Consider the following 24,449-nt stretch of genomic DNA (forward strand, 5'->3'; position numbering starts at 1 on the left):
GTGTGTGTGTGTGTGTGTGTGTGTGTGTGTGTGTGTGTAAAGCCCCACCTCAGCTGGCCCTTGGCTTGTTTGTATTTTGCAGACGGAGGAGGACTACATTCCCTACCCAAGTGTTCATGAGGTACCGGCCTCAGCCCTACACTGCCCACCCTTACCATGACCCATGACCCTGGGATACCCTCACGCAAGGCTGTCCCATTGGAGACCCACTTTCTGATTCTGAGAGCTCCAAGGAGGTTATCTGACTCTGAGGCCTTTGGGCCACACTCTCTTCCACCCCTCCCCCAACCTTTGCATGGTGCTGAGAGGTAAGGAGCCAAGCAGGTTCCCCAGAGAGGTGGAAGACAGTCTAGGGTCTCATAGCCCTGGCCTGCCCCATAGTACCTGGTACTACGGCTCTGAGTTGGGAGGCTGGCCTGGGGCCCTTAGTGGGTACTGTGTGGAGCAGATCTCAGCCAAGTTCCTCTCCAGGTTTTGGGGCGAGAAGGGCCTTTCCCCCTCATCCTACTGCCCCAGTTTGGGGGCTACTGGATTGAAGGCACCAACCATGAAATCACCAGCATCCCTGAGACAGAGCCACTGCAGTCTCCCACCACCAAGGTCAAGCTGGAGTGCAACCCCACAGCCCGGATCTACCGGAAACACTTTCTTGGCAAGGTGAGTAGGAGGCTGGGCCCCAGGGGAGGGGAAGTGGCATTAAGGTGAAGTTAGGCGGCTAAGTCCCAGGCAGCATGTGGACTCGTTTATTCACTCGACAACTTTGCAAAAGGTAGCGGGGAATGGTTGTCAAGAGAAGAGACCCCCACCGTAGTTTGCACCTTAGCTAGGTTAACCATTATGTGCCTTAGTTTCCCCATCTGTAAAGATGGCGGTTTTGACATCCATCTTATGTGGTTTCTGGGAAGCTTTAATGAGAAGATGCTAGTAGGAGGTTTGAGTGGCCTCAGAACCCAAGTGCTTTTTGGCATGAGCAAATAATGAGCTCCAGCTGGATGCCTGGTCTCGCTCTGGCCACCAGCTATGGAGCAGAAAACAAAATGGATCCAGCTCTGGCCCTCAGCAGCCAAGGTAGGCTGGGAAGACGCGGGGTGCCATGGTTTGACTAGGCCTGGTGTCACCATGGCCTCAGAGCAGGGGCCCTGCCCAAAAACTGCTCAGTAGTCCGACACCCATGGTGACACTCTGTTGAGTGGTTACAATGCAAAGTGATAGCTCTCCAAAGTTATCAGGTGTGAGCTGGGTACAGTAACGCATGCCTATAGTCGCAGCACTTGGGAATCTGAGGCAGGAGGATCACCAGAAGTTCAAGGCCTACCAAGGGGATAGAAACAAAATGTCTCACAGAAACAAAATGAAGGAAGTTACTGGGTGGGAGTTGACGGAAACCCCGTGCTGGGACCCTAGATATGCTAGGTTCTACCTGGGGTGCTGTCAGTGTCCTGTGGGTGCTGCAGCCTCAGGGCCCGGGTGCCAGTGGTGGCTCCGCCTTCTATTGATTTGGTCATGTTGCCGTGGGTGTTTTATTTAACCTTCTTGAACTGTTTCCTTGTCTGTAAAAATAAGAGTAAGACAAGTGCACGTGAGACATAAAATGAACATGTGGTTGATGGCAGCTGCCACCACACCTGCCTGTTTGCCCCGTGAGAGCAAGGCTGTCCTGTTCTTACGGAAGAGGAAACTGAAACTACGGTGAGGTGACTTGGTCAAGATCCATTGTTGAGCCTGGTATTGAACCCGCACTCACTGACCTTCCACTAAGATGCACCAGAAGATGGGACTCTCAGCCAGGGTGGAGGGGGGAATGTGTGTGTGTGCACAGGAGCATATAATGGAAAAAGGGGTGCCTTTGTAGAATCGGGAGGCTATGTGGCCTCAGAGTAGATCCAGGATACCGGCATGCCTCTAGGAAATGCTGGTGCTGTCTGGGTTGGAGGTGGGTGGGGCAGTTCACTGTGCTGGTGACTAACCCAGCAGACCCAAGCTCTAGTCTTTGCCTGGGATTCTACATCCTGCCTGAGCCTGTGGTGGAGTAGGGAGACCGTCTCCCATCTGCTCACTGTCCAGTGCCCTCAGCTGTGTCTAGGATTGGGGACTGTAAGCCTGGTACATGGTTGGCACTCTTTTTTTTTTTTTTTTAACTTATTTACCTTTATTTTATGTGCATTGGTGTTTTTCCAGTATGCATGTCTATGAGAGAGTGTCAGATCTTGGAGTTACTGACAGTTGTGAGCTGCCATGTAGGTGCTGGGTTTAACCTGGGTCCAATCTGGAAGAGAAGTCAGTGCCCTTAACCACTGAGCAATTTCTCCAGCCCCCATAATTGACACTCTTAAGCTTAATAAAGGAGTTATGGTGCTAGGTGGAGGTGGGGGGGTCTTCGGCACAATAGATACTAAGGTACAGGTGGGAGAGGTGGGGGTTCAGAGAGGGTGTAGTGACCAGGGACAGAGGAGAGGAGGTGGGGTGGCTGGGAAAGAAACAGGGACCACATGGTGGCAGTAAGAGGCAAAGCAGGTGACCTTAGGCACAGATTTCCTGTGAGCCTGAGCCCACCTTCCACTGTACCCCTAGGGCTCTGCTGGCCTTGTGGGGAAGTCCTAGCCCCTGGACTTCCTAGCCAAGTACCTGCCACTATGGACAGTGTCAGGTGTTTGGGGGTTTTCTCTATCCTGTGCCCAGGCAAGGGCCCAGTGGGCTCTGGTCTAGGTCCATTATTGGCCCCTGAACTGCAGATTCGAGGGCACCCCCCCCCAAGCCTCACCTCTTTTTCCACCTGGCCTCCAAATGCAGTGTTCATGTTTAAACAAGGTTCATTTCCAGGATTACTCTCAAGATGGGTGTGGCTAAACACCTCCATTCCCAGGCCTGGGCCAGCAGGGGGAGCCCAGGGCCAGGCTGCGGCTGGGGTTCCTCACTTGTGGATTTAGGGATTCCCCTTCTCCCACACCCGCCAAAGGTGCTGGGCCTGGGTTCCCATAGAGGGGATGTCATTGGCATCCCTTGTGTCCTCTGGGCTTTCTTCTCAGCCTTGTACCCTCTTCTGTAGGTGAGGCAGGATGGCAGGAACCTGCCTGGTCAGTTGAGATGCTTCACTTCCTGTTTCTCACGGGCCCTGGCTTCAGGGGCCACTGAGCCACAGATTGGGCAATCTACCATTCGGCTTCTTTTCCTTTTAGCTGGCTGCCTCTCCTTTCCCTTCCCTCTCCACTCTGTGGAGGGCAGAACACTGGATCCCCTGACCCTAGAGTTCCAGGCAGTTGTGGGCCACCCGACACGGCACGGGTGGGTGTCGGGAACAGAATTCAGGTCCTCTACGAAAACAGTGCATACTTTAACCTGCTGAGGCATCCAGCCCCATCCTACTGTTCTTTTTCCTTAAGGCAGTGTCTCGCTGTATAGGTCAGGCTGGCCTTGAACTCAGGATCACCTGCCTTAGCCTCCCTAGGCCGGAATGCCAGGCGTTCACCACCTCATCTGGCTAGTTGATTTTTCTTATTGATCACTGGCTGGGTACTCAGCGATGAAGACATACATACATACATACATATATGCATGCACACATACATACATACACACACAGACAGAGAGGTATGCAGATATGCTTGCAGCTCCGACTTTGATAAGGAGCCAGAGACAAGGGTCCAGCAGGCATGCTTGAACACCGTGCCAGGTACTTTAACCTCATTCACCTGCTCCATCCAGGTAGGTGTCCCCCCCTCCCCGCTAATAGACTAGGAAAGTGAGGCATGGAGAAACAGGCTGCCCAGCTGGTAAGGGGCGGGTTGATCTGATGCAGAGTTTGCTGTTTCTCATGGCTTGATGAGGGATGTCAGTTGGGACCGAGGTGGCTTTCTGGTTTCCAGAAGCCCAAACGTCATCTTTCGCACTTCCTCTGCCCCTCTCACCGCAGGAACACTTCAATTACTATTCACTGGACACTGCGCTTGGCCACCTGGTCTTCTCCCTCAAGTATGATGTCATTGGGGATCAGGAGCACTTGCGGCTGCTGCTTAGGTAAGGGCAGTGGAGGGGGGAGCCCCAAGACAGTAGGGAGGACTGAGGTCTAGAATTCAAGTGCCTGGCTCATGGTACCTGCCTACCTGATGGAGGCCCAGAGAGGAGGCAGAATCTGCCTGAAGTCACATAGCAAGGTTGTACCTTAGCCAGGCTTGGTTCCCCACGGTCACCTTTGGTCTCCCTGCGGTCTTTCCACCGTTCAGTCTCTCACCTGTATTGCTTTCTCCTCCCAGGACCAAGTGTCGGACCTACCATGATGTCATTCCCATCTCCTGCCTCACCGAGTTCCCCAATGTGGTCCAGATGGCAAAGGTGATACCATGAGCTTCCCAGGTCTGGTGCTTCCAGGAGTCCTGCATCTGTGAAGGGCAGCTGCTTCTGTGGACAACCTCTTAACCTGGTCCCACCCTGTGTGTGTGCTGCCCTGTGTGTGTGCTGCCCTGCGTGGTCCTGGGTGCCGGCTCCCTTTACAGTACCCACAGATCCCGGGTGGCCCCAGTTCTCTGAGTCCCATTCTGAGCAGTAGCGAGGGGTCTTCATCTTTCTTGACCCTCTGCTGCTTCCAGCACAGCCCGTGCCCGTGCCTCTTTTCTGCTGCTGCCTTCCCTTGACTTGCCCACCAAGACCCAGGATGTCTCTCCCTTTCTCTCTGACCCCAACTCACGCCCCTCCCTGTCATCTCTTGCAGTTGGTATGTGAAGATGTCAACGTGGATCGATTCTACCCTGTGCTCTACCCCAAGGTACCTGACCTGGCTTGTTTTCCAAGGGTGGGTGACAGATGGAGGATGAGCACCACCTGTTCATGCATCTTAGGGCTTGGCATCTCCCACAGGTCCTCTTGCCTGCCCCTGACAACACTGTTGGGTTTTGTGTTTACCTAAGGATGCACAGCAGATTGGGAGTGGGGGCTGCTGCCTGGAGCCTTGCTCATGCCTGGAATGTCTCAGGGCTATCTGGGGGAGCTTGCTAGGATGCTTTGTGCTCTGGATTTCCTTTCCATGGCCCTTGCCTTCTAGGGGGTGCAGGGAGACAGAACAGCACCAACAGCCCCATAAGTGTCTCCTCCATAGCATATGTACTTATAGCCCATCTTGCTGGCTCCATGGCTGTGGTGGTGCTGGCATAAGTACAGTGGCTTCTCTCTTCCTTGAATGATCCTGGTGAGGGCTGGGGGTGGCGGGGGGAGGTCCTGGCCGGATTTTTGATCAGCCCAAGGTCCTGAAAGGTGAAGGAAGAGAGCCTCAGAAATCAAGCCCCACATGTTGGTTTCCGTGGGAGACACAGGCTCAAAGTGTGAGGAGGGGTACCTGTTCAAGGCCCCACTGCAAGCTGGTTGGACTTGGGGTATCTAGGGGCATGAGGAGGTTTACTGAAGGGTCGAGGAGTGAGGCTGGGCATCTCAGAGTAGATTGAGGTGGCCTTGCCTATAATAGGCAGGGCTGCGGTAGAACCTGGAAATCGAACAGGATCAGAGCCAAGTTCCAGGCCTGCACAGGCCCACAGGCTGCTGACCTAAGGCAAACGGCTGAAGCCCTCTGAAAGCAAGGGATAGTGGTAGGGGAAAGGTGGGGTCTCTCCTCCTGACCGTGTTCTGAGGATGGCATGTGGTGCCTGGCACAGGGAGGGGGGCACTGTGATGCTCCCAGCAAACACTGCTCCATGCTCTCCACAGGCCTCCAGGCTCATCGTCACCTTTGACGAACATGTTATCAGCAATAACTTCAAGTTTGGAGTCATTTATCAGAAGCTAGGGCAGGTGTGTTTACCCTCCTCTTCCCCTAGCCTAGCCCTGCGGGCCCACCCCACCTCACCCTCAACTGTCACCTGCCAGGGCCACTCAGTTTCCCAGGAGCTTGGGGACTCACTCATGGCCACTCTGGGAGGCAGTAGGGCTGAGGGAGGGCCACTCAGGAGCTGCAGCTTTATGGCCTCGCTCCTGTGTGGTCTCCAGACGTCTGAGGAAGAACTCTTCAGCACCAATGAGGAGAGTCCTGCCTTCGTGGAGTTCCTTGAGTTTCTGGGCCAGAAAGTCAAATTGCAGGACTTCAAGGGGTAAGCCCCAGATGAACGAAGATGATATGACCATGTCCCTGAGCAGGGAGGGAGCCCCATCCTGGCCCCATGGAGGCCTGACGGGAGCTGGAGACTGAGGCATGGCCTTGGGGGCCTGGGGACAGGTTCCGAGGAGGCCTGGACGTGACTCACGGGCAGACGGGGACCGAGTCCATATACTGCAACTTCCGCAACAAGGAGATCATGTTTCACGTGTCCACCAAGCTGCCATACACAGAAGGGGACGCCCAGCAGGTAGCCTGGGCACCCATCTACCTGTCTCCTACAGTCACCCGTCCACTCGTCTGTTTAGCATCCATCACACCAGGCTCAATACTGGCCCCATGGCGCAGATGCGGGATGACCCGTTTCCCACCCCCCACCAAGGCAGGCTGTAGGTGGAACAGGGGAGGTGGGAGAGACCTGGTGTCTGCCTCTGTGAAATGATGATAATAATGACATCTACAGGGTAGATGAGTTAAGAGAGAGGGAATGTGACTAGGGTAGATTATACACACAGCAGGGGCCCTGCCAGGGTAAGCTTGGTTTTGTTTTTTTTTTTTTTTTAAAGTGGGGAGCAAGAGACATGGTGGGGTCATGTGGAGGTCCTGAGACTTAGCAGGGCCAGGGGTTAGGAAGCGCTTTTAAGATGAAATGACAGGCTGTCACGTTGCAAAGAGAAGGAAGTGCAGAGTCGTACGCACGCATGCACGCAGAAAGAGGAGGGCGTTCAGGCATGTTCTTAGGCCCCCGCCCCCCAGCCCAGGGTGCTAAAAAGGTACTATAACAGATGATGAAAATGTATTATTCTTCCTGGCTTTTTCCTTTGGTTTTTCCTTTTAGCAACAGTAACCTCATTGTTCAGTGACGGTCTGTGGTTTGGGGGAGCTGAGATAGGGCTGAGACAGGGGAAAGGCTGAGAGGTGGGACCTGAGTTCAAGTCCCTAAGGGCATCAGGAGACCTTGGAATCACACTTCTCTCAGCTTCCGTTTTCTCATCTGCCAGAGGCTTCTAAGGAAATCGGGGGTTGGGGGTGGGGTTGGAATTTTAAGACAAGTTTTGCCATTTTGGGGGCTGGGCAGGGAACACACATCCCTAGATATGCTCTGTGCCTGCTCCAGCCCCACCTCCAGCCCCACACCCTCTGGGCATCCCTGCCCCCACTCCCTGCAAGGCCAGGCTGTGAAGGCCTGTGGCCCTGTGCTCAGTTGCAGCGAAAGAGACATATCGGGAACGACATCGTTGCTGTGGTCTTCCAGGACGAAAACACGCCCTTCGTGCCCGACATGATTGCCTCCAACTTCCTGCATGCCTATGTGGTGGTGCAGGCAGAGGGGGGTGGCCCTGATGGCCCCCTGTACAAGGTGGGTGAATGTGGGACGTCCCAGGGCTTGTTTGTGGGCTGTGAGGAGGGAGGACTCCTTAGCGGGGGGTGGGGGGGCCCTTACCTCCTGTTCTGGTCTGGTCTTAACGCTCCCTTCTCAGCCTCCCCCTACGAGCCTTACCCTGCAAACTCAGGGCAGTGGCTGGAGGAGCCTGCGTTGAGCAGCAGCCCCAAAGCCTCCCCAACGCCCCCCCTCCCATGGCATAGGAGCTGATTTAGGGGTTTCTGACCCCAAGACACAGCTTTTTCTCCTTCCAGGTCTCTGTCACCGCGAGAGACGATGTGCCCTTCTTTGGGCCTCCCCTCCCGGACCCTGCTGTGTTCAGGAAGGTTAGAAGCAACCCTGCTCCTCCATCACCAGCGCAGGACTAAAGTGGGAGGGGGGCTGAGGGGGCCACCATCTTGCCCCAGGAGGACTCAAAGCTCCACTGTGTGCTGGTGAACTAGGTTCCCCTTCACCCTTCAGCTGTGCAGCCTCTCTTCCTCTTGGTAAATACAAAGCTGTGACTTATTCTACGAGGGCTCGGAGTACACTACAGAGCTGGTTTACATTTTCATTTAGCTGACTATAGCCTTTTATTTCTTCTCTCTTTGACAGTCTTTCCTCTAAAATGTTTGGGGTTGGGTGGGGGAGGGGGCTGCACATGTCCCTGTCAACCTCTCAGTAGACGAATGCCAAACCCTGGTCTGATCCCTCCCTCTGCTTGCATGTTCGGCTGGGCCCTCCTGAGTTAGGGGGTTTCCATCAGGGGTACAGGGTCCCCGACAGGTTGCCTGGCTAGAGAGATGAGGCTAAGGAGACGAGGCTCCCTCTGGGAGCGAAGAGAATGACCCCAGGCCACAGAACGGCGCAGCTCGCACAGCCCGGGGGTTCCTGTTGACTCACCTAGCTCAACCCCTTCTTCTAGTGTTCATGTGACCCTCTTCTCATTTCCTCCACTCTGGGGGCTTCCAGGGGCCTGAGTTCCAGGAATTTCTGCTGACAAAGTTGATCAACGCCGAGTACGCTTGCTACAAAGCAGAGAAATTTGCCAAACTGGAGGTAAGTGTGGCCTGGAGGGATCAACACCCTCCCTGGAGGGAAAAAGGCATGTTCAAGTCCTTGGCTTTCGGGGATGGTGTGGTGGGGGATGCGGGTGGGGTCAGATGTGGCGGGTTAATGCAGAGGACAGAGCTATAGGTCAAGCAACAGGCATCAGAGGGCAGCGTCCAGCATGGGGTGGGAGGTGAAGATGCCACGCAGGAGCAGGCAGCTAGAGAACCGGGCAAGCCAGTGCAGGTACCTAAGGATGCCCCCCAGTGCTTTGCACAGGGTAGGTGAAGCCAGGATTGGAATTGCCAGGCCAGGGGTTGATCTCTGGGGTCTCTCATGGCTGGCCCACAGGAGCGGACACGTGCTGCCCTTCTGGAGACACTCTATGAAGAACTCCACATCCACAGCCAGTCCATGATGGGCCTGGGTGGCGACGATGATAAGATGGAGAACGGCAGCGGTGGGGGCGGCTTCTTCGAGTCTTTCAAGGTGAAGGACCCTGGGCTCTACCCTGGCAGGATGGGGCTCGGGTAACGGAGGAGGAGTCGGGTAGGATAGTTAGAAGGAGCTCAGTTGTGGGTGGGCCTGGGGAGGGGGGTCTGATGTGGGGCTTGTGGTTCTGTGAGGGGTGTGTGGCTTGAAGGGTGGGGTCCAGTTGAAGGCTCATGTCTCCGCTTGGAAGTGTGGCTAGGGTCGAGGACTTAGCTTGGTGGACCTAAGCTTTCTGATGCATTGTGATTTGGAGATGTGCTCTGCACCTTGCGTAGTCTGGGCCAGAGAGAAGAGTATAAGTTGAGATTTGGGTTTAGGATGGAGTTAATGGCTGCAGGGGCTCAGGCGAGGCTCTGTGTGGGAATCCTCTAGACCAGCAAGGAGCCACTTGTGCTCTGGGCTGCTGCTGCCAGGGCTGAGGGGAGGAGGTCTGTCTTGTCTGGGTGATGTCCCATAGTACTTTGTGATTTATCTAAGAGCACAGATTCCCTGGGGTTTACATCTCAGTTCTGCCACTTATCAGCCTGGGCAGCCTCCAAACCTCGGTTTATCTGTTGAATAAGGAAATGGGGTTCATATACGCTGTCTGGCTCCAGAGGACGCACGTGGTTGGTTCAGCACGGTATGGACATGGGTAGAGAGAGGGGAAAGGACCCTAAGAGGGTCCTGGAGGGCTCCTGGCGAGCACAACCAGCCATGTACGTACTCAGGATTGCCTGCCATCCTCATAACGTCCACACGACTGATGCTCAGTGTGCTAGTGACACATCCAAAGCCTATGGACCTCCTTTTTTTTTTTTTTTTTTTTTTTTTTTTTGGTTTTTTGAGACAAGGTTTCTCTGTGTAGCCTTGGCTGTCCTAGACTCACTTTGTAGACCAGGCAGGCCTCGAGCTCACAGTGATCCACCCTCCTCTGCCTCCCAAGTGCTGGGATTTAAAGGCGTGCGTCACCACGCCCAGCCATGCCTATGGACTCTTAAGCTCTCTGTATGCCTGCCTCTTGTGTGGCACACAGGGAAACTGATGCTTCACCAAGGGGTGGGGCTCCCTGGGGTCACCCAGAGTGGCATTGGTTGGGAGGGACTAGATGCCTGTGTCCCTGAGGTTTCCCAAGGGTAAGGGGCCCAGGAAGCCCATGCCTCCTGATGCCCATCCCTGCTCCCACAGAGAGTCATCCGGAGCCGCAGCCAGTCCATGGATGCCATGGGACTGACCAACAAGAAGGCCAACACCGTGACTACTAGTCACAGTGGGAGCTTCACCCCCAACAACCCTGACCTGGCCAAGGCAGCTGGAATAGTGAGTGTCCCCCAACTTCGCCTGAACACCCCACCCCGCCCTACCCCCAGGGCCCTTGGTGCTCCCTGTCTCCTGAGGCCTGGCCTTGCCTCTTCCCACTGCCCTACTGTTTATGTGCCCCTCCCTGGGCACTGGACTTGGTGTAGATGCTGTACCCCATGGCCGAGTGCCTCAATCAGGGCACTGGGACACTGTCCCCAACCCCCTGGCCTTCTTCTCCTGGCCCGTTGTTTATTTGGGTGTGACTTTCTGTAGTCTCTGTGTCCCAGTCCTTAATGAACACCTGCTGTCTGTTGTGAGCTGGGAACTGGGCTGCTTTGTGGGCATCTACTGTCAAGCCTTAGGTCTCTAGAAGTACCTCTGTAAGTCAGGCTGTGGGCATCCACTGTGTGTCAGGACCTGGGCTGCTATGTGGACATGCACTTTGTGAGCACCTACTGTGAGCCCAGCCCTGAGTTCTTGTGAGCACCTACTTTGTGCCCCACCATGAGCTGCTGTTCAGGCACCTACTGTGTGTTGGAAAATGGGCTGCTGTGTGGGCATCAACTCTGTAAGCACCTACTGTGTGCCCCGACCCTGAGTTGCTGTGTGAGCACCGTCCGTTAGGACGCATGCTGCTGTATGGGTGTTTCTTGTGTGGCACTGTGTCTGCAGCAGCCAGGGCCTCAATGGCTGTGACTGCCTTTTGTGTGTCTGGAACTGGGCTTCTGTGTGAGCTTGCCTACGTGAACCCCTTCACTAAGATTACTGTCTGCCAGGCTCTGTGGGAATCTGCCTCCACCCCTCAGTGAATTCAACAAACCAACATCATGACTTAGCTGCTTTGCGCCACCTGGTGGCCACCTCAGATGCTGCACCCACCGCCCTGCCCACCCCCATTTGCCCCTTTCCACATCCACCCACACATCCATCTACCCATCCATCTATCCATTCATCTGCCCACCCAGCTATCCACTCACCCATCGTACCCACCTGTTCCACCTGTCCAACCATCCATCCACACACTGCACATCCACACCCAGCCATTCTCCCGGCTTCTCTTCTGTCCGCCTACCCAGCCGCCACCCCCCCACGTCTTCCTCTTACTGTCTGCTGCATGCCGAGCCCTGTGCTTCGCGCTGTGAGGCTGTGCCATGTGGCGGGAGTCCCCTCCCCCTCCCATCTCCCACGTGGTCTGGTCTGGCCAGGGGGGAGCAAGGTGAGGCCTCTGCCTGCCCAGTGGTCACCAAATCCACTGTCATCTAGGAACTGGCCCAACTTCTCCCCAGCCCAGGTTCTCAGCCCCTCTCCCTTCCTGCCTGTGGAGTGGCCTGGCCTCCTCCCTGTGGGTGGCTGTGGAGGGCCCCCGGGTTAGGGTCAGGCCAGCAGCACCCACCATGGCAGTAACCAGACCCATTTCTGTTTTTGTTTTTTTTTTTGCACAACTCCCCCCCTCTCTTCGTGTGGTTTCCTTTTCTTACTTTTTCTGTTTCCTCATCTTTTTCTCCTGTGACCATCTGTCATTCCTCCTCTTGCCCTGTCCGCTTGCGCCCCTCTTCTAACGCCCCCTATCTTTCACCTATCTTGTCTCCCTTGCTCCATCTGTGTCCCACTGTCCCTCCCTACCGGTTTCTCTCTTCCCCGTGCCTTGTACTCTTGCCCTGCCCACCTGCCACTGCCTCTTTCTTTCTCTCCTTCCCTTCTTGCTCTCTTCCTCACCACCACTGCCACTCTGTACCTCTCTGCCCCACTCTCTGCCCCTCGCCAGTCATTGCTTATTCCCGGGAAAAGCGCGAGTAGATTCGGACGCCGGGGCAGCGCCTTAGGCATAGGAGCCGTGGAAGAGGTTGTCATCCATCCAGGGGCCGCGGCTCCGGAGCTGCCTGCACGCGCTGTTCTCAGCTCGCTCTCAGGACGGAGGCCATATTGGGGACGTTGCCCCCTTCCCGGGACAGGCCCAAGGGCGTGCAGGGCAGAGTGCCACGGCTCTGGTGATACTGGGACCTGGGCCGGAGTCCCCAGGCCCTCACTAGGAGACTCTGGCCCTGGCTTGGTCCCTAGAACCCTGACTAGGTCCTTCCTGGGATCTGGTACTCAAAGACCCTCTGCCCAGCTGCACGTCTCCCAATATTGCCGGTTCTGCATGAAGCATCATCCCTCCCCATTCCCTGTATCCCCTCCTTATCATGAGCTGCCTGCAGATCCCGTTCCTCCCTTCATGCCTCCAGGGGCCCTCTTCCTACCTACCCATGCTTCTAACGCCGGGCATCCCACCATAGTGTCTGTAATAGGGGATGTGCCCCCTGCTGGAAGCACAGAGACTCCCCAAGTAGTCTGAAGTCTGAGGGTGATGACCCCCCCCCCAGCAAAGGCTGCAGTTGCACCGCTGCTTTCTCACTACTATTTTTAGGCTGCAGTTCCCATGAGTCCCAGGGGCAAGAGGTGGGGCATCTCAGGATTTGTCCTCTGGTCCTCCTGAGCCCAGTGGCTGCCCTCTGCCCTTCTCGGACTAAGGACTAAGGACTAAGCTCTGCTGTGTGTTCTCCGGAGCAGCACTGGCCCTCTCTGGGTCTGCCCGTCTCTCAGGCAGCCCTCTGGAAAGCACATTTTCTCTCCTTTCTTGCTCATAACCCTTTGGCTTCAGGGCGCAGTGGCAGGGCCCCAGTGGGAGGTGGGCACTCCAAGGCAGGTAGGCACTGAGCCGGAAGTCTCTCCCCGCAGTCCCTGATTGTCCCTGGGAAGAGCCCCACAAGGAAGAAGTCTGGTCCTTTTGGCTCACGCCGCAGCAGTGCCATCGGCATTGAGAACATCCAGGAGGTGCAGGAGAAGAGGTGGGTGAACCGGGGCAGGACCCACTAGGTCGTCTGGAGCGCCTCCCACCTTGGCCTGCAGGGGGCGCCAGTGCACCTCCCACCTTGACCCTGAAGGGACGCCAGCCCGTCGTCCTCCTTGACCCGCCAAGGTGCCCAGTCCCCGTGGGTGCATCCTGACCCATACCTGCCCTCTGCCTCATACCCCTTCAGTGACAGCTATCACTGAGGAGGAGATGCTTCCATCTGACACTCAGCCGTCCCATCGGATCCCTGGGGCCAGCACCTTACAGATCAAGAAACAGCTTGCCCAGTTCATACTCCCCTGGCAAGGGCAGAGCAGGGAGAGGGGCTGGCGACATCCGTGAATGCCTTTAGGGTTGTTATGCTATTGCAGCCAAGGGCACACCACTGTACTTCTCTTAGATTCATCTCCGCAATGTGAAAAGTGAGACTGGAAAACAGCCAATTGCTTGGGGCTGTGCAGGTTCCTTATCATGAACACAAAGCAGCGGCCAGTAGACTCTCACCCCACCTGCACTCAGAATATAAATCCTGGGTTCCATCCCCGGTGTAACCAAGTCCTGGGTGGGCATTCTTTAAGAGACTGTTTTGGCTCAGAGGTTAAGAGCCCTGGCTGCTTTTCCAAAGGTCCCGAGTTCAATTCCCAGCATCCACATGGTGGCTCACAACCATCCACAATGAGATCTGGTACCCTCTTCTGGCCTGCAGTAGTTACAGGCAGATAGAACATTGTATACATAATAAATAATAAATCTTTTTTTAAAAGAGACTTTAAAAAAAAAAAAAAGATTTATTTATTATGTATACAATGCTCTGTCTGCATGTACACCTGCAGGCCAGAAGAGGGCATCAGATCACATCATAGATGGTTGTGAACCACCATGTGGTTGCTGGGAATTGAACTCAGGACCTCTGGAAGAGCAGACAGTGCTCTTAACAGCTGAGCCATCTCTCCAGCCCCAAAAGAGACTATTATATATAGAGGAAGGGCCAGCTAGCTAAAAAGCACATGGGGACTGTGCCAGGGTTGGCCTCTAAAGCGTCACCATGCCCGTGCCCACCCCTCAAAGCCTGGCTGCCAGGCTGGTACTGAGTCTCTGACCGCTTCCTCTGTGTGCCCTGCAGGGAGAGCCCACCAGCTGGCCAGAAGACCCCAGACAGTGGGCACGTCTCACAGGAGCCCAAGTCAGAGAACTCTTCCACGCAGAGCTCTCCAGAGATGCCCACGACCAAGAACAGGTAGGGCTTTGGGTGTGCTGGCCTTCAGGGGAAGGGCCTCTCATTCATTTTGTTCCCTGATGTGCCATTGAGGACTTTGTGCATGCCGTGCCCTGCCCGCCCCTCCCCACCCCAGCCCCCCACTCTGCACTGTGGAGCGCAGCTGCACGCTGTGTGCACATCAGCCAGGGTGCAGCTGGCCTGGATGATATACCTAACAAACCACAGCTGCTGAGAGCAGAGGGCGCTAGCAGGGGTGCAAGAGAGAATGAGGTATCCTTAGTGGGTCTTCAGAGAGGACAGAAATCTGAGAGCGGAACCAGCCCTGATAGGCCTGAGGAGGGTACTGAGGAGTCAGCAAGTGCAAAAGCCCTGAGGCATGCCTCATGGATGGAAAGAAAGACCACAGGCGGTTGGAGCAGTGTGAGGGACTGGGCCCATTGGGTGATGGTGGGCACGAGGTCAGAGAGGCGGGCAGAGACCTGCTCATAGCTTTGGAGGCTATGTGAGAGCTCAGAGTTTAATATTAAATGGAATAAAAAAAAAGAATTAGGAAAAGAGCAATGTTTTTAAACATGCTTCTAAGAGAAGTGGGCAGTGGGCGGGGCCAGAGGTAGGGAGGTCTGAGGAGGCTGCTTACTCTGTTGGGCTGGTCTTGGCCAGGATAGTGGGGTGGGGTGGGGGCCAAGAGGACCCATTATGAGTTGGACTGCTGAACGGAGACAGGAAAGTGTGACAGGGATAAACTTGGCCGTGGAATTTTTGGAATAGGCGAGACTTTGGGCAGGAGACACGAAGGCCATGGGTGCGAGGGTTCCAATCCCAGCTAAGTGACCTGAGTCTGAGTGCCACCTTCCTTGGGCTTCTATGCCAGTGAGGTGGGTCCCACAATAATAAGAGAATATCTCAGGGGACCTATGAATGCCGACTAGATGAAGCCCTTAAGTATCACAGTTACTGAGTACCAAGAAAAAGCGGTCAGACTTCCCCTGGGGGCAGTGAGGAGCCCCGAGAGGGTGTTAAGCACAGAGAGACCTACCTAGCTCCACAGAATAGTCCACAGAGGCTGGGAGAGCTGCAGTGGCTGCCGTGGGGTGCTTGGTTGGTTCCAGGCTGAGCCACCCTGGGGTGGGGCGGGGGGGCAGGGGGAGGGGACGGACAAGGGAGAGAGGCACAGCACCGGTTGCTGCTGGCTGACGGCACTGTGTGGCAGAGTGGAGACGGCCGCTCAGAGAGCAGAAGCGCTGCAGGGCTTCTCCAGGTCCTCGTCCAGTGCCAGCAGCTTTGCCAGCGTGGTGGAGGAGACGGAGGGCGTAGACGGGGATGACACAGGCCTGGTGAGATGCCCGAGGGGTTAGGGCCCTGCACTGGGTGGGATGGGGGGGGGGGTCTCTTAGGCCTCTGGAGGTGCTTTTTGGGCAGAGGAATAAGCCTGGCTGTGGTTGAGATGAGCGACGGTGTCCCAGCTCGTAGGAGATGGAGACAAACCTTACCCTTGCATGGCTCCCCAGTGCTGTCCACAGGCCACCCCCAAGGGCCCAGGTGCTCCTTGTGCCCACCCCCATCTCTTACCTCTTCAGACATTCATTCTAAGGTTCTCTGCAGTCCACAGTCCCTGTCTGTCACTGAGCTGGCCCCACCCTGGCACCTTTGCACCTGCTGTTCACATCTTCCTACCTCCTCCTTCCCCCTTCGCCAGGCCGACTCATACCCTGCTGCCCACCCCCCACCCTCCACCCCCCACCCCCCAGCCTGGGCCTCCTCTTCAGCACCCTGGCCATTTTTCTTCAAACATACTTCCAACGGGCACCTGCTGCTGGCCTGGCCTGTGCCCTGACAGACACAGGCTCTGCCCGCTGTCCTTCTAGAGAGGAGTTACAGGGCTTTTCACAGCCCGTTGGCCTCTGAGACTTCAAGCTCCCTGAGGTCAGGGACCAGGTCTGTTCCATCCCTGAGACCCAGACCAGGAGAGTGAACAAGGGATGGGGGTGGGGTGGGGCTGTGGGCGGGGCTGACCTTCCCCCCCTCCCCAGGAGAGCGTGTCGTCCTCAGGAACTCCCCATAAGCGGGACTCCTTCCTCTACAGCACATGGCTGGACGACAGCGTGAGCACTACAAGCGGGGGCAGCTCCCCAGGTACCAGGCTATGCTGGGTGGGAGGGGGCAGGGCAGAGCATGGGGGCGCGATGTGACAGCCACTTATATGGGCCCTTAGTCCAGGCTGGTGGACTGGTCTCAGAGGACAATACAAGGTAGCTGGGAGGTGATTTAAGGGTGAGGATCCCTAATGGAGGAACCTGGCAGGGTTGGGGAAGCCTAGTGCCAAAGCACCCGTCCATGCCTGCATCTCCTTGGTGCCTCCTCTTGGCCAGTGAGGTGGCTCCCTCCTGCCCCCCTTCCCAGGCCTCACACGGTCACCCCACCCAGACGCCGGCAAGTCGGGGGACCCTGCGTGTCCAGAGATCAAGATCCAACTGGAAACATCTGAGCAGCACACACCCCAGATGGTATGAGGGGACTCCTCCTGGGAGAAGGTAGAGCTAGTGGGGCACAGGGACCCAAGGACCCAATGGCTGGGATGCCCCTCCAGGCCAGAAGGACTTGGGCTAATCCAATGACTTCTGCTTCCCTGTGTCTCCTGCCCCACCTCTGCCTGCATCTGTCCCCACAGGGCTGCTAGCTGCCACCTCTATCAGAAGGCAGGACTGAGCAGGTCAGCCAGTACTTACCTGGATCCTGTGGGGGGAAGGGGAGGGGATGAGGGCCCTCAAGCTGGGTGGGAATCTTGTGCCTCAGTGGCTGGGGACCTGGGCTAGTCTTGGCACCCGTTGGCCTGTGCAGTGGGACACATAGTGCTGCCTCAGGGAGGGGTGGGGATGCCCCTGGGGTGGGAGGAGCCCCTGCCCTGCCTTCCCGAGAGTCTCTTATCTCCCTTTCCCGGCAGACGAGGCCTCAGAAGCACAAGGAGAAGATGCTGCAACACATCCAGGCAGCTGGCCCTCTGCCCCACAGCCTCCTCGGCCCCTGGAGCCCCTGCCTCTAAGCCCCAGGCCCACCTATCTGGGCTGTCTCTGCAGGGCGGAGCCATCCAGAGCTGGGAGTGGATGCTGCTGGCATCACCCTGCCCCCCCCCCCCCACTCCAGGCTGGGGCTCTGGGTGTGGGCAGGCAGGCACTGTAGCCCTGGATTGTCCCCACCTGGGCCTCTTGTCACCCCTGGGTTCCCCCTCTGGAGCCATGGGGAACAGGGTAGGACAGGGAAAAGGAGCACTGCGTGTGCGCACACCCCACTGGTGTGCAGACTGAGCACTGGGCGGTGGGTCCTGTGGGGCTTCTGCTGTGGGTCCTGGGCAAGGCACCCTCATTCTCTGGGCATCTCTGCTGCAAGTGGACAAGATTATATTTAGAGGTCACTAAAGACTGATCCGTGCACATGCCTCAGAAGAGGGGGGAGGGGGGAGTCATTGTCCTGGGGATCTCCTATCACACTGACTGCTTCCTGAGGCCCCAGGTGGGCTAAGGGGCCCAGGGCCGCTGTACTGATCACCCTACATGAGCCCCCCCCCAGCTTTGCCACAGACCTGCCGATACCCTTTCACTGCCTCCATAACGGTCAAGTATCCCCTGTTGGGGATAGGGTCCTCCCTGGCTCCTTATCCAGCACCCAGCTTAATTCTGCCACCCCACACTCCTGGGCATTCTGGGCTGAGGGGAGGGGTGTCTCAGCTGGTCTGGAGTCCAGGCCTCACAATCCCCTGCCCACCATTGCTGTGGAGGGGGCTGCCAGGCACAGCTGCTGTGAGCCATGTCTTCGTGTGTATCTGTTCACTCTTAGGAGCCACGCCCAAGGCGAGGCTTCCAGCCCCAACACCCACTTTGGAAGCCCTGTGGCCACATGTATGTCAGTAACGGTTGTACAAAATAAATTCTATTTATCGCTATTGTACCCAGAGTCAGGCATGGCTTTGCGTAAACCTAGACACACTCCAGAGGACCTGTCCCCCTTGATGCTTCTGAGTCTAGGGATACCTCCAAGGCCAGCAGGCCACAGGATCCATACACACCAGCCGAGGCCTCCTCCTCTACATGGCCCCACTCTTCCCACACTGTGAGCCCTTCTCCATGGAGGAAGTATGGCTTTGGAGTCTACCCTGGTACCGCCTCTCCTTAGCTTGCTGGTGAGGAAGTCAGTGTCTTCTCACAGGATCAGGAAGAGCCTGTGACCTCCTCAGGGCCTGTCTTTGAGCATCCAGTGAGTTGGTGTACACACACAGTCACCAGACAAAGTGGCCCAGTGCTCAACTAGGATTGTCTGCTTTCCTAGCTCATGTCTTGCAAATCCCAAGGGTTTCCCATACGTGACCACTAGGGGGCACCAAAGGATCACCAGCAGGGACCGAGCAGAGGTCAAAAGTCCTCACCTCAGAAGCTGACAGCCATACCACAGGCTAAAGGGTAGAGCGCTGGAGTGAGTGGGCAGAAGCGATGGAGGAGGAAGAGGGTCCCAGGGTGAGGGACCTGTGTGTGTGTAGAGGGTGAGAGCACCTCAAATTGGGAGGGGGCCCAAAGTGAGGGCATCCATAGAGGGGACCAGGAGATAGGCTGGGGTGAGGGCAGAGACCGCACAGTCTTGAATGCCAAGCCCAGGGCCTGGACTTCATGCAGATAACAGTGGAGAGGCTGCTTAGAGCTGTGGTGGCTGCTACTGGAGTTTTGGTGGGCCTGGCTGGCTGGAGCAGTCATGGAGGCTGGGTTCCTTTAGGGACAGAGCCACAGGAGATGCATGGGTGGGACAGTGGCCTTGGGGGTAGATATCCAGTTGAGCTCTGAGGTAGAAGCCACATTTAGCTTCCCTAGAATCTTGGGACCCCCTACGTCACTCTCACCTTCCCAGGAAGATGCTGGGGGCACACTGAGGTTCTCTCTGATGCACCATACCTTTCTTGACAGGGCCCTTCTATGACCCTCAGATACTTCTTCGGGCCACCCAAGAACTGTGACTCATGCCCAAACTCCAGGCCTGACCAGCAGGGTTTGGCTCCAAGCTGCCAGGGCTCAGTGGTTCCCCTCCCAAGTCACTCCATCTCCCACCAGCTCAGCTCTGCCGCACATTCTGACCCAGCCTGAGGCCTGCAGCCATGGCATCTAGCACAGAGCTTCCTGGACACTGGCTGACTTCATTTTCCTAGTGATCTTGGCCCTCTGGCCCTCCACTCTGTCTTCCATGGTCCCTGGTATGAGGCTCAGTGAATGAGGTCTCACCATGGTGGTCTTGGTGTAGCTGGAGCAATGGGAGTCCAGATATTAGTGTAGGGGGGTGGGATGGGGGGACAGAAACAGATATGACATGGGCGTGGGACAAAAATAACCATTGGGCATCCTTTCTGCTGAGCCTTCAGATGGTGCAGTCAAGTCTGCATCCAGAAGACATTGTCCCAAGGGCTGGCTCCACACAGAAATGTAGCTCAAGCTGGGTGGTGGCGGCCCATGGTCTTTAATCCTAGCACTTGGGAGGCAGAGTCAGGATCTCTGTGAGTTTGAGGCCAGCCTGGTCTACAGAGTAAGTTCCAAGGCTATACAGAGAAACCCTGTCTCAAAAAAAAAAAAAAAATTAAAAGAGGATGACGGTGATGGAGATGATGATGAGAATGAGGATGATGATGATTAGGAGGAGAAGGAGTTGAAAGCCTTTGGGAATGCTTCCCTTGGTCTCAGTACCATAGGCATTGGGGCTGATCATCTATCCCTTCATGGGGATTCAGTTAATTGTGTAGCCCCTCCTCTGTATCTATCCCAGGGCTGAGCTGGAGCAGCAGAGCACTAGAACAAAAACAGTGAGTAGTTAGGAGAGCAAGCCCTGGCCAGCCCCTCTCAAAACACACACACACACACACACACACACACACACACACACACACACACACATGCCTGCACCAGCCTTGCTGCAGGAAGACGCCTCCAGGCCGCAGCACAGCCCCAAGCCATTACTCTCAAGCTCCAAGGTGGGGCTCAGGGAGGATGGGGACGCATCTGGCTTCTGGGATCAAAGTGGACAGTGCTGTTTCTCTTGTCCTCATGCCAGTTCTGTGCCTACCCTGGGTTCTGAGGTGGGGAGGGCAAGCCAGGACACCAACCCGAGGCTGGAATTAGGGCTAGGGCGGGGGGCACCAGCTCCGGGAAGCAACTGGCTCTGTTAGAAATAACCCAGGTTCTGGAAACAGCAACATTTCTCCAAGAGACAGTGGGGGCACCTCACACCCCTGGCATCCCCAGTTCCCTGTGAGCAAGACTCTCCAAGTGTCACCTTGACACAGGACAAACCTACCTATGATCCTGGATACTGTCGTACCTCTAAGGAGCCATGCATGAAGCCTGGCACAGAATCCATGTCCAAAATTAGGGTCCTCCCATACCAGCCCCTCATCCCCATAGCAAAGGTGTCCCTGGACATCTATGGGCAACTTTGGGACAACTTTGCCAAAGAGGTGGCTGCAGGCCCAAGCTGGTGCCAAGGGACCAGGACTTGGATGTTATGAGGCACACAGCCAGGGACCCTGGGATATAGAGGTCTGCCCTTCCCCCTCCCCTCTCTTCCTAAGCCTGCCTCACTGAGGGGACAGCCCAGGACGGAGCCTCCTGAAATAACTGGATCTGGTGAGTGAGGCTAATTTTAAAAGCCACTCTGGCTACCCCATGGGCCCTTCTGGGAAGCCATGAATGTTCCTATGTGTGCCCCTGGGAGGGGCTCCTATTCCATACCCGATGAGGCCTGTGAACGCAGGCCTGATCCTGGGGTTCAGAGGCCCAGGCTCCCCTCTGCCTGTAGACCCTCCCCGATTGCAACTCAGCACCTTCAGTTTTCTGTCCTGATCCCTGGACAGTCCATCTTCCACACACTCCCACTCCCCACTCCTCACCCCTGTCTTCTCCTTCCAGGCCTCATGAGCCTCCATCCCTGTGTCTCTTCTGCCTGATACCCCTGGTCTACTCTCTACAGCTGTGACTTCATGCTTTCCCAGGCCCATGCCCAGGAAGCTGGATGCAGCACACCTGACAGTCCACAGCCTGTTCTGTCTGTGCACGCTGGTGGAGGAGGGTATCCACCTGGAATTGAGGACAGGAGTCCTAGGGCTGACAAAAACTAGGACCGGCATGCAGAGGCCAAGTCCAGGCACGACCTGGACCATCTGGCCAGGACAGGTGCCAGCAGAGGGTGGGGTAGGGGGGTGAGCTTCAGGCTGGCAGGCAGCACACATGCGGTGCCCAGTTAAATTTGAATGTCAGATAAACACAGACTCACTCATTTTTAGCCTAAGTATACCTCATACAATATTTGGGGCATACTTATAGCAAAAAAAAAAAATAATAATAATAAAATAAAAAATAAAAAAATTCCTGTTTACCTGACTTCCACAGTGAACTAGGCGCCTAGTGTTTTATCTGGCAGTCCTTGCCTAGTGGCCCTAGGATTGAGGGGAGGCCTCTCAGGGACAGCCAGTTCTACAGACTAGTTTGAGGGTAGAGGCACAGTTCCTGCCTAAGAGGGAGGGCTCAGTTTCCAAGTGGGGAGAGAACTTGGAGGGGACACGTGACACGCAACCACCACACCGGACAGCCGAAAAGAGGGTCCTGTGTGCTCTGCTGAGCCCCAGGAACAGGCACACAGTGGGACCTCCATAAACTCAGAGTGAGTAAGACTCCTTGTAACACTTCCCGGCCAGGAGAGGGCTCTAGCACTTTGCTCCTAAGGTCCTGGGAGCCAGTGCAGGGTATGCTGGCTCCTGCCCCAGGCTCTCCAGAGGCAGCTGCAGCATGGGAAGAGACAGTAGGCTTGAGGGTTCCTCTTTTCCCAACCCACTCTGTTCTAGGCCAGTACTGGAGCTCAGCTCTGGTCATTGATGCAGGAGAGGGACGTGAAGCAGGGGAACTCTGCCTTCTCAAGTGAAGAAACAGACTGTTTGTGTTTCCCAGGGGAGCACAGCCATGGGGCACCTAACACCCAGAATATTGGAGATCCTTGTGCCTGGGCAGGGGTGGTGGTGATGGTTTAACCATGAAACCATAGTCCATTTATCTCAGGGATCTTGCTGGAAGAGGCAACTGGGGGAAAGTCTGTGTCCCTCTTATACCTCTCAAGACAGAGCCCCTTAATTATCTATCCACATATCCACCGGTCCATCCATTCACCCTTCTATTCATATACAAACCCATCGACCACTCAACTATCCATCCCCCTCCCCACACACCTCCCCACATATGCTCCCACCCACTCAACCATGCATTCACCCACCCATCTGTCCACCCACCCACCCACTCATCCACAAATCCATCCACCCATCCACTCATCCATAAACCCATCCACCCACCCACCCATCCATCCACCCACCCATCTATCCACTCATCCACAAATCTATCCTTCCATCCATCCATCCATCTACTCATCCACCCACCCACCCACCCATCTATCCACCCATCCACTCATCCACAAATCTATCCTTCCATCCATCATCCACCCATCCATCCACTCACCCACCTACCCACCCACCCATTTATCTATTTATCCATCCACTCACCTACCCACTCACCCACCCACCCATCCATTCATCCACCCATCCACTCATCCACAAATCATCTACCCACCCATCCATCCATCTATCCACCCATCTACTCACCCACAAATCCATCCATCGACTTCTCCACAAAGCCACCCGTCCATTCATCTATCATCTACCCATCCATTCATCCATCCATCTATCCACCCCTCCACCCATCTACCCACCCATCTATCCATCCATTTACACATCCACCCATCCTCTTGTCTATCTACCTACACACCTATCTACTTGGATGTTGATCCATCCACCCACCTATCCACCCACCCACCTATCCACCCACCCACCTATCCACCCACCCACCTACATATCCATCCATCTGCCCACTCATCTACATCTATGCATCTTACCCATTTAGCTACCTTCGCCCCGGCCCACCCACCTATCTATTCACCCATCTGTCCATTCACCTATCCCTGCCTACCTGCCTAACTATCCATTTAGACATCCACCCCTCCATCCATCCACTCACCTACCTATGTACCTGTCTCCTACTCATCAGCCCATCCTTCTAACTGCTCATCCATCCTCCCACCACACTTCCACCCTTGCTGGCTTGCTCACCAACTCCACTGACTGAGATGACTCCTCCCTCGAGCCCCCTGCCCAGGCCTCCTGCTGAAGGGGCTCAGAACAATTTGTCCAACTCTACCAGGGACACCTGTGTTGTGTCACAGCCTTGATCTGCCCCTGGCCCCAAGTCTGACCATGGACAAGTCACTAGAGACTCAGAACCTCAATGTTCCCTTCCCTAGAATGAGGGTCACACTAACAGCTTCCTCCTAGGGTCTGTGAAGAAGATGAGGCACGCAGATGTCTGTTGAGCATCTGGTGAATGGTCCAGACAAGAACTGCTGCCACAAGCTGGGTGGTGGTGGCGCACGCCTTTAATCCCAGCCCTCAGGAGGCAGAGGCAGGTGGATCGCTGTGAGTTGGAGGCCAGCCTGGTCTACAAAGCGAGTCCAGGACAGCCAAGGCTACACAGAGAGACCCTGTCTCAAAAAACTAAAAAAGAAAGAAAAAAAGAAAAACAAACAAACGAACAAACAAACAAACAAAAAAGAACTGCTGCCACTGCTCATTTTGATGATTGGGTGGATCCCTGGGAGTTGAGCATGAGGAAGCCCCTGGTTTTATGGAGGCCATCAGTGCCTCCAAGATGCCCCCTTCCTTGGGGGCGGGGGGAGGTACTGCAGTTGCCCCTCATCATCATCCAGATGCCATAGTAAGTCTTTCCGAAAAATTAGGAGTTGGAGGGAGTATAGGATGTTACCTCCTTCTCCTGCAATGGGGGTAGGGTGAGAGGGGGCACTGGAGCCTGGCCCCCTTCTGCACTGAAGGCCTCTGTTTCCCCAGAGGGTAGGAAGGGGGCTGGGCTAGACACCCCTGTGGCCTGGCCTGGCCCTTTGTGTCATCCTGTTTGTAACACTTTGGCTCTGAGGCTGTAATCACACCTGTCCTGGGAGAGCCAGGCCAGGCCAGCATTTCTTTAAATTGGGCTCTAATTGCGGCTTCTAGTGGAGTCAC

At 55.7% G+C, this 24,449-nt stretch overlaps 1 protein-coding gene across 12 annotated transcripts in view; it reads left to right on the forward strand.

The window, feature by feature from the left end:
* The window catches only part of Rap1gap (RAP1 GTPase activating protein), a 62,975-nt gene extending 45,529 nt beyond the window's left edge, over positions 1-17,446 (forward strand). For 5 of the 12 annotated variants that reach the window (XR_007833438.1, XR_007833439.1, XR_007833434.1 and 2 more), the window contains 21 exons: positions 83-121; positions 472-657; positions 3,911-4,014; positions 4,251-4,329; positions 4,706-4,759; positions 5,692-5,775; positions 5,971-6,071; positions 6,197-6,326; positions 7,281-7,436; positions 7,715-7,786; positions 8,412-8,498; positions 8,841-8,978; positions 10,149-10,280; positions 12,028-12,105; positions 12,981-13,090; positions 14,219-14,332; positions 15,525-15,648; positions 16,345-16,447; positions 16,684-16,818; positions 16,983-17,024; positions 17,256-17,446. Coding sequence is in view for 6 of the 12 variants with exons in the window: in XM_051171477.1 (XP_051027434.1) it covers positions 83-121; positions 472-657; positions 3,911-4,014; positions 4,251-4,329; positions 4,706-4,759; positions 5,692-5,775; positions 5,971-6,071; positions 6,197-6,326; positions 7,281-7,436; positions 7,715-7,786; positions 8,412-8,498; positions 8,841-8,978; positions 10,149-10,280; positions 12,028-12,105; positions 12,981-13,090; positions 14,219-14,332; positions 15,525-15,648; positions 16,345-16,447; positions 16,715-16,818; positions 16,983-16,991 (2,004 nt within the window). In the remaining 6 variants the exon portion in view is untranslated. The remainder of the gene's footprint in view (positions 1-82; positions 122-471; positions 658-3,910; positions 4,015-4,250; positions 4,330-4,705; positions 4,760-5,691; positions 5,776-5,970; positions 6,072-6,196; positions 6,327-7,280; positions 7,437-7,714; positions 7,787-8,411; positions 8,499-8,840; positions 8,979-10,148; positions 10,281-12,027; positions 12,106-12,980; positions 13,091-14,218; positions 14,333-15,524; positions 15,649-16,344; positions 16,448-16,683; positions 16,819-16,982; positions 17,025-17,255) is intronic. The other 7 variants (XM_051171477.1, XM_051171480.1, XM_051171479.1 and 4 more) reach the window with 5 other exon arrangements.
* The last annotated feature ends 7,003 nt before the right edge of the window (positions 17,447-24,449 follow it).

The sequence above is a fragment of the Acomys russatus genome, chromosome 29, assembly GCF_903995435.1.
Source record: "Acomys russatus chromosome 29, mAcoRus1.1, whole genome shotgun sequence".
Taxonomy (NCBI): domain Eukaryota; kingdom Metazoa; phylum Chordata; class Mammalia; order Rodentia; family Muridae; genus Acomys; species Acomys russatus.